Source organism: Camelus dromedarius, chromosome 3 (assembly GCF_036321535.1).
Source record: "Camelus dromedarius isolate mCamDro1 chromosome 3, mCamDro1.pat, whole genome shotgun sequence".
Classification (NCBI taxonomy): Eukaryota; Metazoa; Chordata; class Mammalia; order Artiodactyla; family Camelidae; genus Camelus; species Camelus dromedarius.
In genome coordinates, this window is record NC_087438.1 from 82,322,577 (window position 1) to 82,336,302 (window position 13,726).

At 43.7% G+C, this 13,726-nt stretch overlaps 1 protein-coding gene across 2 annotated transcripts in view; it reads left to right on the top strand.

The window, feature by feature from the left end:
- The first annotated feature begins 654 nt into the window (after nt 1-654).
- Nucleotides 655-13,726, top strand: part of TNFAIP8 (TNF alpha induced protein 8) — a 119,924-nt gene continuing 106,852 nt past the window's right edge. The window contains exon 1 of one of the 2 annotated variants that reach the window (XM_031448877.2): nt 655-794. In XM_031448877.2, coding sequence (XP_031304737.1) covers nt 794 — 1 coding nt within the window. In that variant the 5' untranslated portion in view covers nt 655-793. The remainder of the gene's footprint in view (nt 795-13,726) is intronic. The other variant, XM_064483408.1, reaches the window with a different exon arrangement.

Sequence of the window (13,726 nt, forward strand, 5' to 3'; positions counted from 1 at the left end):
TGAGCATTTAACTCTGCGAGAAAGCCCTGCATCCCCGCGAATGAAAATTGGGAATCAGGAGCGCGTCAGACATCGCCGGGTAGACTTGAGGCCAGTAGAGGCTGAAAACAAAACAAAACAAAAAAGTTAAGAGCAGGCGACATTTACGGGCCTTATACGGATATGATGGTGATGATGATGATGATGTGATGATGATAACCATAACAATGGCAACAGATGATAACATTCATGCGTACTTGTTACGTGCACCGGGCACGGGGCAAACGTGCATGAGCTCATTTAACCGTCTAAACATACTACGAGGTTGGTATCTCATTTTCACAACTGAAGAAACTGAGAGACCCCAAAGGTAACGTCTTCCCAGGCTCTTGGCGCCCAAAGGTCTTGCCTTGCAGCTTGAGTTCAGCTCCCGGGCTGCCGCCCAGCCCCTTTCCGCTTTCTCCCGAGCACTGGTCACTCCCGGGCCGCGGATGGTCCCAGCTGCTAGGCTTCTCCTCCTCGCTCCGCCCTGGCCCCCTAGACCCTCCTCCTAGCCCCGCCGCCCCTCCTCCCCTTCACGCCCCGCCCACTACCGCCCGGCTCCTCCTCCCCTCACGCCCCGCCTCCAGTCCCTAGCCCCGCCCCTGTCTTCTTTTGCCCCGCCCCTGACTTCTTTTCTCCCGCCGTCTGTGGCCCGCGCTCTGCTGATCAGTCAGCGGGAGCCCGCGAGCGTTCAAGCGGCCAGGGAGCTCCGCGCCGTCAGACCGCCCAGCTCGCCTCTCAGCGTCCCGGCGCCGCCGCGCCCCCTCTTCAGAGTAAGTGCCTCCCGGGCGCGCCGGTCCCGCACACACCCTCTCGGGGCTTCCCGGGCCGCTGGGCTGCGGGCTGCTCCCGGGGGCGCGCTTTCCTCTCACCGAGAGTTTCTGGAGTGAGTGTGAGTGGGTGTGAACGAGTGTGTGTGTGCGTGTGCAGGCGCGCACAGCTCCGGAAACTCCCCGGAGTTTTTACTCAGTTCCTGCGTCGCAGCGACAATCTGAGACCTCGAGTTAGGAGCCTTTACGGACTCTGGTTGACCCCCTAACTTCCACCTCCTGCCCTAAGCCCCGTCGCTATTCCTTCATTTCTTCTGCAGTCGCGGCCCCCGCTTTGTGTCACGCCCTCTTGGTACCAGCTCCTGCTGTGGAAAGGACTGCCCGGGTTATCAGAATGCCCCAGATTGCAGACCGAGATGCTGGCCTGAGATTGTAATCCAACCCTGCATTGTAAAACGGGCAGGGGCTAGAGTTTTGCCTTGAGATCATTCTGTGGAGACTTCCTTTGAGGAAGAAAATTGTGTGTGTGTGTGTGTGTCCCCGTCCCCCCCGCCCGCCGCCGTGTCCTTATGCGCGCGTGTGTGACCCTCAAGTCCTCAGCACCTGATGCAAAAACATTTCATGAGCGCCCTCGGACCCAGGGCGGCTGATAGGCACGTTCAAGACCGGGCTGACCAACTGGGCTTGGGCGCCTGAAAGATGTTTATTGATTCAGTGACACGATATTTATAAGGCCACCTGGTTTCCCAAAACACAGTACTAGGGAGGAAGAGCAGTACCCCAAGGGAACCATGGGAGGACGGAGACAGTAGTTGAGAACTCAGTGTGTAAACAACAAAATGCTTGCGTTAAGACTGATAATTCCATCCTTCCATAAACTGTTTTTATTGAGAAGCCAATACTATCTCAATATTGGGTCTATTTCTGTGCTAAAAACAGATTCAATTGATAGCCGTACTTTAATCCATCTATAAAATGATTCCCTGGTTGCTGAAGTCCCACACAATTATAGCAGTCTCTGAATTCTTCTGTATCTCAGTTGATTCTTGCTGTGTTCTTGCTGTGAAAGTCGAAATACCCATAAGATGCCCCACACTTTCTTGATAAGAATTCATTTTAGAGATGCTGGTAGGGGAATGGCATGTGGAGTAGAAATGATTCATTGAAGTGTAAGGGAAACAGAACTATGTGGCTAAAGGAAATAATCAGAGCCTTTAAGTTGCCTTTGTGCCCTGGCGTATGAAAGTTAGAGCTGATAAATTCATGTTAAGTGCTGCTTATCACAGCAGATATTTTTATCCTGGTTTGAATCCTGTGTTACACAAAAGTGTTTCCACAGTGTTTTAACTAAGGAAACATTATGCTTTGAAATATGACTACATCTCTCTTTAAGGAATGAAATAATTATCACACTTAATTAAACACCTGGAAACATTGATTGCCACCTTCTAATTAGATCTGTCATGGAGAGTTAAGTCAGCAAATTATTATTAATATTCTAGCTGGTAACATAATTGGCTTTTTTGTAGTTTTGGGGCTAAGGGGGGATGCCTGTTCCCCTGTGTACACATTACTTGCCTCCCCATCCCTTGCTCACCTTTTGAGTTTTTACGGGTAATTTGAGTAAATAAAGTTTTAGGGAAGTGGACTACCATCTGCCTCCCTGTAAAATATGACTACTTTAGATATTGAATGCACAGTCTTAGCTATTTGCCTTAATGTAGGCCTTATGGGCCCTTATGTCTGTCAAGATTATCTGCTAACTTAAGAATCATTAATAAATTATTGATTATAAGAAGTTTCTCCACAAAGTGCAGTGATCCTGCACAGATGGTCCTTTAAATTTTTTTCTTTAAGGGTGACTTTATTGTGCCTTGTGTTCTAATGTGTTTAAGTTTAATGAGACAGGGGTGGTGTGAGCTGGAAAATCTGCTTATCTTTGTTGTCTCTTAATTTTCTGTTTCTGACAGTATTGCTAGAAATAGTCTTCATCTGTGTAGTGAATATTGCGAGGACAGGCTGTTCTGGGATCCCAAAGGAATGACAGAAACAGAGGGTGAACGTGCACACTGCCAGGGCCAGTAACAGAGGGTTTTATGAGGTCTGTTCTCTGCAATTCTTCATTCTGTTGAAATTCGAGGAAAGGGTGTGTGAAGAGAAATGATTGCATAGAAACAGTACTCATTAGGAAATGCTGAGGTAGGGGTAGCTGGGCTGGTTTCTAGGTGGTTTGTAGCTTGAGGAACTTCAAATAGCTGATCCTTGAAGCTGAGGCCACCATGGTGTCAGGCACTAGAAAAGCCTCAGCGTTAATTAATCCAATTAATCCTTATCTGCTTGGATAATGACTTGGACAACAGGGACATGCACAGGGGCCAACCTGGATCAAAAGGGGACAGTTTGCTTCAATTTGGCATTCACAGAGAATCAGCTCTGACACAGAAGTTAAGGGAAGGCACCATGTGGTGCCAGATTAACTTTTATCACCTCTCCTCTCCTCATACTGCCCACATCCTGCATTTAATACCAAATGCACACAGTAAGAACTCAGCCAACACCAAAAAGGAGCTTTTAACACCCCAACCTTCATGTTTCCCTGTAACAGTTTACTTCCTGCTCTCCAGTCTCTGGTTTTGATGACTTTGGCCCTGGGGTCTAAGCCAACTGCAGTTTCTACACTTTTGTCCACCAGTGGGGTTTCCCAGTAGCTAAAAATGGGTGATTTGTTGAGGGTTAAAAAAAAAAATCAGTGAACCTTGTTGCACAATGTAAACGAGCTCAGATAGGATCCAGTGAACATCAGTTTGCATTCTACATTTTGGCCTAAAGAGAAGGAAATGAACTACAAGTAGGGGTTAGATAATTCTAGAATGTGAGGACAAGCAGTACCTTAGAAACCGTCTGACCCATAAGTCTTAGACTGCAACGTTGGCTGTTATATAAGGTATACAGGTTTGGAGCACAGCCCCTCAGTCCAGTTTGCAGGGGCACCATTCATTCATGAAGCAGGCATTTATTGAGCTCTTACTGCGTGTGTGGCCCTGTGCAACCCTCTTATGTTCGCACGAAGGCCTGGGATCCAAGAGGACTGGTGACTTGCACAAACATGTTTATTGGTAAGAACAGGTCCCTGAAAGTGAGTTGACAGTGGCCAAGATGGCTTCATAGTTCTTCTGAGTTTTCCAAAGGAAAGTAAAGACACTTCCTTAGGTTGGTGGAAGAACTATTTTCAAAATATTTTTATTTTTCAATAGTAAGAAACACCTTTCTTCTAATGTCAGTTTCTAAGAACCCGTGGTCTAACTGCAATACACCCGATTCCATAGGATTTTGTTTTCCTGGCCTTTCACATCGAGCCTAGAAGTTACCTGAGAAACTTGTTGAAAATGTCACAGGCTCTGGAATATTCAAATAACATACACCCACCTTTTTAGAGACCAGTTGCTTTTTCTCAAGAAGCAAATATTTATGGTTCACAACCAAGGCAGCAAAGATTCAGAGCCAGTTGCAAAGCTGGATGGGTGTCAACATGTTTGTTTTCTTAGGGTTGTGCTTTTTTATGTAGAATGAGAGGGGTTATAGATCAACATGATGATACTTCACTTGAGGTGACTGGGAGCTAACTAGGCATGCAGCAATCTTCCCTACCAAAAAGAAAAAAAAAAGGGTGAGAGGTCACAGGAATGGACCTTCACTGGAGCAACCCAAGCCGACTTATAAACAAATTGGGGTATGTTTCTTTAGTAACAGAGAGTGGAATTAAGTTCAAAATTCCACTTGTCGTAGTTTCCTTAAACATTGCGAATAAAGAAGAGTTTTAGTTTACTCAAGAAATCGTCGGTTCACATGACTCTGCTGAAATCAGCTGTTCATATCTCAACCACCGTGGGCTGTGTGACTTTGGACAATCTACTTAAGCTCTCTGAGCCTATTTCTTTACCTAAAAAGGGGGGCTAGTATTTATATCATAGGACTGTTGAATGGATTAAACCAGGCTGTTCCTCTTCTCTTGTCCACTGTGCAGAAGTGAGCAGTAGACTTTGTTGGATTGGCCAAATCGATCTCGTTTCAGGAGGATGGCATTTGTACTGGGCTGTTGTGGAGTAGAAAGGGAGAGAGGTAACTTGTACCACACGTGCTTTTAGCACGAACTTTCTTTTTTGCCTCTAATGATGCCAGAGAAGCCCAGAGGAACGGGGTGAATATAGCACCATTTCAGTGATTCGCAGCTGCAGGGTCACGTGATTAAATAGGGAAATCTTGCTGCTGCCACAGAGAGAAATGAACCAGAGCAGGGCACCTGGGTTTTATGTGTCTGAACAGAAAGAGCCAGTGCGTTCAGTCTCCCTGTGCAGAAGGGAAGCTTTGAAAAGACCTGTTACAGTTCAACTGCGAGCTGTAGGTTGGCCTTTCATCTAGGGAGGCCCTTGTTTAAAACAGGTCGTGGATGAAACCAGGTTGTCCAAGCCAGACAGGAGCATATGTCTCAGCTGCCCTTGGTGTTGCAAAGGGACTGGGGCTGGCATGTCCTCAGGGGAAGTTGTGAGAGTTCCGGGAGGCAGAGGGCAGGGGCTCCATCTTCAGGGTTGTCCACTGGGGCAAGCTCTTCTGGGGACACAGCCCTCTCCAGGCCACACAGGACACTTTGAAAGGAAGAAACAGCCCACCCAGCCAGTACCTTCTCTAAGCCTGACTCTTCTTGCTTCAAACCCAGTTCGTTCAGTTCAAGCCTTCTCCACTCCCGACTATTACTTTATTTATTTCAAAAAATGAGTTCCTTATATTATGACTGTCCACCAAAGTGCGAGAGGTTGTGGTGTGTGCTTGCAGAGCCCTAAGTACCTTTCCCGTATCGGGCTCCTGAGCTGTGTTCAGGCTCTCACACACATGTAGATGCAACAAGAGGGAATTCTGCAGAAATGCCACTGGCTTCTAAGAAAAACTGCAGGCACCATGTTGGCAAAAGATTGCAAAGTTCAAAACAATCTTTGATGACTCAGACCTTTTAGAAATAAATTCAATACCTGATTCCACCCCTCTGTGATCAGGAAATAACTCCTCCCCACCCCCTTTCTTCTATCTTTAAAAAGATGAGGTAGTTTTCCAGGAAATGGCTGGTGTTTGATTCAATACTATCACCGCCCTCGAAGGGCAGAGCAGTCTAGACTTCATGATGGAATTCCTCCCGCCTTGGAGCAGAGGCAGGTCCCCAGTGACTCACAGAGTGTACCTGATGAGCTCAGCCGTCTCCGAGCGCCCGGCGATGGCCTCTGTGTTCTACATGCTCAGCTGTTTTGCTCCTTTGCCTCTGTGGCCTGGAACCACTGAGAGTTCTGGAAGGAACGGCTGCTGAGGTGAGAGACTCTGTGTGGATAAGGAACTTCTTGAGGAAGCAGGGTGTCCCAGCCCTGGGTCCCCAGGTGGGCTGGTTTTAGAGTATGATTATCTGGGCAGCCACAGAAGTAATCTGCTAAATGGAACTTTGAACGTGTCCAGCGTGCTGCTGTATTTTAGGGCTCATCTGGGGCCGTAGCTCCCTATGTGACTGCAAGTTAGCATCACCTGGGAATCCTCACACAAATGGTGCAGAATCCTGGGCTCCACCTACTCCAGCATCACAAAGGCCGGGTCTGGGAGCTGCATTTCTAAAAGCCCCACCCCCGTGACTGATGCATGGCAAACTGAAAACCCCTAGCCTGCGAGACCAGTTTTAAGGTCTTGTTCTGTAAGATTATTGAGGCAGCAGATATCTATAGGGTTTTTGTTGTTGTTGTTGAGTGGTTTGTTTGTTTGTTTGTTTTTTTGGTTTGGTTTTGGTTTTTGGTAGTGGAAAGAGCAAATCTCTTGGAAGTATAGAGTGGCTTTAAAGTTAAAGAAGATAAAAGTGAACATGCAAAAAATGAACACCTGTGTACCCATCCTAAGAAATAACAAAGTGGTTTTTCAAGTAGATCCGGTCCTCACTGGGTTAAAAAAATGTTAACCTGCAACCAGAACAAAAAACGACCAAAACCAATAGTGGCATTGCATAAATAAATCCAGGAATTGAAAGCCATGAAGTAGAGACGCTGGGGAGTCAGCTCAGTGTTCATTCGTTGACAGACTGGATTTCCAGACCCTGGCAGTGCTGACCTCACCCTTGAGTGTGCCTTCATGACACCTCGTGTCACTTTGTAGATCACTAACAAGGGATGTGAGTCCTTCTTCCAGGAGTGGCACATGTTGGGAGGAGCCCCAGGCCCAAGACCCTTGGGTTGCCAAGTGGTCCATTTTCCCTTGCCCGGGTCTACTCCCCTGTCCTGAGTCCTGGCACCTCCAGGAATCTGTCCTGTTCTGAGTGCCCCTCTCCCCTTGTAATGGTGGGCAGTGGGAAAATGGAGAACAGAATTTTTTTTCTTTGATGCCTTCTGGCTGTAACTTCCTCCGCCCCCATCCACTTCCTCTTCTTTCTCCTCCTCCTCTTCCTTCTTTGGCTTTTTTTTGCATTTTGAGTTGTGCCACAACTCGAGAGTTTCTTTCCTATTTCTGAATTCTGGTCAGTTTGCAGTTTATCATTGTAATAGGGGCCAGGAAAACTATGAATAGTAACGGTCCGCTACTGTTGCTGCTTGCCACTGACTGCAGTCGAACCACTATATTTTCCCTCTAGGTTTAAATATTTGACCAGGGATCAACAAGTATGAACGTGGACTGATTTGAGGCATGCCTCAGCCTTCCTCTCCAGCCAGCCACCCTCCAGGTTTGCTGCCCCAGAGTCCAGCACACCAGGCACCTTCCAGCCTCACAGATGGGGAAAGGGGCTGATAGAGGAGGTGGGGCAGTGACGTGGAGAGGGACCACGGGGCAGAGGATTAATCACCACAGTCTTCCTGGTGCATACCTGGACTACAAGCACCTCCACCCCACATTTTACTCATCTGTCACTCTTTTGTAAGTTCCCTTCCCTTTTATGGCTTCCCTAATATTTGTACATTCATGATAACAAATGGAATACTTTTTCACCATAACAATTTGCTGGGGCTGCCGTAACAAAATACCACAGACTGGGTGACTTAAATCGTAGAAATTAGTTCCTCACAGCTCTGGAGGCTGGAAGGCCAAGGTCAAGGTGTCAGCAGGTGTGGCTTCTCCTGAGGCCTCTCTCAGAAGTTTGCAAATGAACACATTTTCCTGGTGTCCTCACATGGTCTTTTCTCTGTGCACTCGCTTCTGCTGACTCTCTCTTCTCTTTTCAGAAGGACAGCAGTCTTATTGGATTAGGGCCCCACCCTTATGACCTTATTGAACCTTGGTTTCCTCTTCAAAGGCCCTATCTCCAGTCACATTGAGGGTTAGGGCTTCAAGATATGAATTTGAGGGGAGGGGGTAGAATTCTGTCTATAACAATCACTTTTGTAAAGGGAGTCACAAATAATACCCTTTATGTAACTGTCATATGATTTACTTCCACATATATATATATCCTCAGAAATGATGGTTAATAGTTTTAACTGAAATGATCTTTTAAAGAAATGGAAACATGACAAAGTTTTTTTCATATTTCGTATTTATCCACTTGTTTGAAGGTCTGCATTCTTTAGTGTAGACCCAAGCTTCCATCAGGTATTTTTTTTTGTCCTTCACCCTGAAGAACTTGCTTTACTATTACCTGTAGTTCAGAGCTGCTGGCAACAAATTCTCTCAGTTTCTTTTGTACATATGCCCCTGGTGTCTGTGTACCCAAATCTCCTCTTCTTATAAGGACACCAGTCAGATTGCATTAGGGCCCACCCTAAAAGCCTCATAGCTGTTGAATCACCTTTTTAAAGACCATATATCAAAATACAGTCCCATTTTGAGGGACTAGGGTAAGGGCATCAACATAGGAATTCTGAAGGGACATTATTCGGACTATAACAGTTAGGATGCTTTAGGCTGCAGGTAAGAGAAAGCCCAATTAACAGTGGTTTGAACAGTAAAGACATTGCATTATCTTAGGTGAAGGGTAGTCTGGGATTGGTCCAGTCCAGAGTTGAGTCAGTGGCTCAAACAGTATCATCAGGGGCCAGGTTCTTTCCATCCTTCTGCTCTTCCATCCTCAGCACGTTACCTTTTTTCTGCAGACTTGCCACCTGCCTCATAGACAGAAAATAGCTTCTTCAGGGAATGGGTATCACAGGCTTCTCCAAATTCCTTCAGTGGCAGAAAGTGCCTGTGGGTGTCGGGGGAGGTAGGCACAGTGTGTGGTGATGAATCTGTCCTCTAGTGGTGTCCATCTCTTTTCATCAGACGATCAAATCTTTCTTGAAGCCTCCTAAGGCCTCATTGTCCAGAACTGAGTCACAGCTGCCAGGGAAGCTGTGAGAGTAAGTCATGGACTTTGAGGGACAGCTTCTACTGTGGGAGGCTGTCTGTACCAATAGGAAGGACAGATAAAAAAAAAAAAAGGACAGAGATGGGCATGATTCCTGGGCAGACAAATAGCATCTGCCCCAGCCCCAGGCTCCCATGCCCTAGCTGTCTAGGCTAGATAAGGCCAACACTCTTACTGATAATAATAATCCCAGGTTTTATTGGTGTTAAAATAAACCACCCAAGATTAGTGGTTGGGAGAAACCAAAGCCAAGATGTGGAAGGTGTTGAAAATCACACACAGGCACATAATTACTACTAGCAGTGACTTTTTAATGTGAAGGTTTGTGGGATAATAAAAATTGCCTCTCTTAGTTTGGGGAACAGCATGCTGCATTGAAATCCAGAAGATGCTCATCAGATAGAGAGTTCTTTCTGTTTCTGCAAATGTTTACCACCCCAATAACAGTAATCATGGCAAACATTTTTGGGTGCTTATGATGGGCCGGGCACTGTGCTAAGTGCTTAATACACCATATCCCGTTTCATCTTTGTAACAGATCTGTGAGAAATGTATTACTGGTTTTTTTTTTATTTTATTTTGTTGTTTATTGAAGTGTAATTGATTTACAGTGTTAGTTTAAACTGTACAACAAAGCTATTCAGCTATGTATATACATACTTTTTTTTTCAGATTCTTTTCTGTTATAGGTTATTATAAGAAATTGAATATGGCTCCCTGTGCTATATAGTAGGTCCTTGTTGTTTATTTTATATATAGTAGTGTGTATCTGATAAATTTTTAATTTATCCCTCCCCTACCCAGAAAGGTATTATTGTTAAACTGCACTTGCAGATGAGAAATTGAGGTTTGGGGAGGTTAAATAACCTGCCACAGATGCCTGGCCGAGCTGGGAGTCACGCCCGGCAGCCCAGCTGCCTCTCATGCTTGTGCTCTGAACTGCCACAGGGTAATACTCCTCAGTAAACTGCTACCAACTCCCTCATTGTCTGTGAGCTGTCAAAGGCTGTTACTTCTCCAGCCAGTCGGAGTCTCCTTCGTGGTTGTGTGTCCCATGGTAGTATGCGTATGCCCCATTTATAGTTTATGTCCTATTTTATTCTTCACATCTTACAGTGGAGATATACTCAAAATTTTGTTTTTAATAGTTGAAAAATGAACCATGAGCGTGTGCCCAGCTGACACTCACTCACTTGGTGACCTTCAACAAGCCAGGACAGTCTCCTCTACAGTGCCACATCCCGGCACTTAGGGTCTGTCATTCTCGGACTGCTGCCATCTGCAGATTGTACCCCAAATCCTACGTTTAGTTCAGGTAATTCACATTTCAAAGTAAGGCTGTGGAAGTTTAAGATCAATGGAGCTGCACTTCCCAAACTGAGAAGATAACCTTTATCTCCTATTTCATACTGGGGAGAAGTCGGGCAATTTTAATGACCCAGAGGAATAGGACTTTCATTATTGGTTTGTACAGCAGAGTGCCAATCTGAGTGATGGCAAATTTGTCCTCAGGTTGTAGATTCTTCGTGTGAGGACAATTTTACAACAGCTGAGACAACTTCTGGGTGGTCATTGTGCAGATTGCGCCCTGCAGAGTGCTTAGGCACTGGGAGCTGGCCACGGTGGATGCAGGGCTGTGTGTTTCTTGTGACTCTGATGCTGGGAATGAATGCAGTGGAGCCACTGCTCCAAGATCCTATCCACACAGCTCAGTACAGACCTTGGGAGCCTGTGTTTCTTCTCTTAGTCGTGAACCCACGTTGCCAAAGCTGTAACGACATCTTGGGTGTGGCAGTTCACGTAGACTTTAGGATGCTTAATGTTTGGGGAAAATTGCTTTGTTTGTTTTTTTTAAATCTACTATTGCTAATAACTTTGACCTGGAGCCGACTAGGGGAGTAAAGAGTTTAGGTTTCTTGTCTGATTCTGGGAACTTGAAGCTGCCCTAGGTTCGTATGCTGAATGGTACAACTTTGAGTCAAGTGATTCATTCATCTTATGTCTGTGAGAACTCAACACCCTGCAGCTCTTGGCAATCCCACTTAGGCATCCAAGATGTCATTTTGAGTTGGGAGTGCCTTTGAGATATTCTGGAGTATGTCATTTGCTGTAAGTTTTGGTTTTTTCTTTTTCCCTTTTTCAGTTTTATTAGGTAGAATTGTTACAGTTCGACTGCACATACACGTTATATTGCATATCAATACATATATACAGTATACTGCACTTTTTTTTAGTTTACACATATGAACTACACTTACATAGTTATCAAGGGAATAAAGCCAACTACAAAATAAGAATCAACAGAATGCAGTAATCCAATCATAAAGGACAGTCAAATGTGCTTACACATATTGAAGAAGTCAATCATCATATAAATAATTAGTTCATTTGTGTTCCTATGATTATTGTTATTATTTTTTAGATTTCTCATATAAATAAAGTAATAAATTATTAAAAAAATAGTTTGAAGTGCTATAAGGCCAATTTTCATTAAAGCACTGTGGATGAAATCATTTATCATCAACATGAGTAGAACATTGACACAGAAGTCCTTCATCAAACAATGGCTCCCAGCTGACTGGCTGCTGGTCCCTTGCCCTTCTCTCTGACTGGCTGGCTTTCCCATCAGTTGACTCTTGTGCTGACACACCTAGATTTTCTTTTTTTAACTTAAAAAAAAAAAGAAAATGTTACTTTATTGCTTTTTCTTTAATTGAAGTATAGTTGATTTATATATTAGTTTCAGATGTACAACATAGTGATTCAATATTTTTATCGATTATATTCCATTTAAAGGTATTATGAAATATTGGCTATATTTCCTGTGCTTTGAATAGATCTTTGTATCTTATTTATTTTGTATATAGTAGTTTGTACCTCTTCATCCCTTACCCCTATCTTGCCCCTCCCTACTTCCCTCTTCACACTGGTAACCACTAGTTTTTTCTCTGTATCTGTGAGTCTGTGTCTATTTAGTTATATACATATGTTTATTTTTTAGATTTCACATATAAATGATAACATATAGCATTTGTCTTTCTCTGTCTGCCTTATTTCACTAAGCATAATACCTTCCAGTTCCATCCATGTTGTTCAGATGTTGTTATGGCTGAGTAATATTCCATCATATTATCCATTCCACTTATATTATCCACTTTTTTATCCATTTGGTCTGTCGATGGACACTTAGGTTTCTTCCATATCATGGCTAATGTAAATAATGCTGAAATGAACAATAGGGTGCATGTGTCTTTTTGAATTCATGTTTTCAGGTTCTTTGGAAATATAACCAGGAGTGGGTATATTGATTCCTTTGCCTTAAGAGACAGATCCAAAAAGATATTGCTATGATTTACATCAATGAATACCTATGTTTTGTTCTAGGCGTTTTATGGTTTCTAGTCTTACATTTAGATCTTTAAATCCATTTTGAGTTTTTTTTTTATACAGTATGAGAAAATGTTAGATTTTCTTATCACTTTTTATTGCAAAATAAAATGCAAGTAACAAAAAAAGCCCCCACATAAAACAGAGGTACACCTTAGTTAATTATTATAAGGCAAACACTCATACAGCCATCACTCACATCAAGAAATAGAACTTTACCAGCTACCCTCCCTGTCCTATTCACTTTCTCCTTTGTCCTTCCAAAAGTAAATGCCATCCTACCTTTTATAGTAATAACTTCCTTACATCTCTTTATGGTTTTATCACCCAGCTGAGCAGCCTGACACACTGTAGTTTACTGTTGCCAATTAAAAAACAAAACAAAACAAAAAAAACTTGTCTCTTTTAATCTACATATTTCCTTAACATCCTCTCTTATTTAAAAGAATGATGTTTCTGTTGTTGGAGGATTTGAGCAGTTTGATCTGCAGAGTTTCCCACAGTCTTGATGACAAGAGAGATGCACCCTCATCGTGCACTTCAGCTTATTCTCTTGCACTCTATTTCCTGTGTCTAGGTCCAGAGCCTTGATCAGACTCAGGTTTGATCCCTCTGGCAAGATTACAGTGCTGTTATATTCTTTCACTGAGAGGCACACAACATCTGTTTTTTCTACTCTTTTTTTGCCTTTAGAAGATGTTGACCCTCAATGTCTAGATGTATTAATTCATTGGGGATTGCAGAATAGTGATATTCTAATTCTACCATTTTGCTTTTACTTATTAGCTGGAATAGTTTGATAAAGATAGACTTCCCTTCCTTCTGTTATTTGATTACACAGTGGTATAGGTCACGTAGGAAAAACAAGATGAATGCTCAGTTCTTTCCTTTGACTTACCCAGTTTTTGAGAAATGGTTTCCTGTCATTCTCAAAAGGGGACCACTTAGGACGTTTTCTTTATTGTTATGATGGAATTCAATATATTTAATAAGACTCGGATTGTCCCATCTTTGACCAGTGGGGGCTTCTTCAAGCTGGCTCCTGGGTCCTTCTGCCATGACCTTAGCTTCCGTGTTATCTGGTGTGTCATGGTGATCCAGGCTTTTCTTGTACATTTTCTGCCTAGACCTGGAATCAGCCATTCCTCAAGAATCCCTCGTTCCTTTTAGTAAGAATGATATTTCAGGACCATAA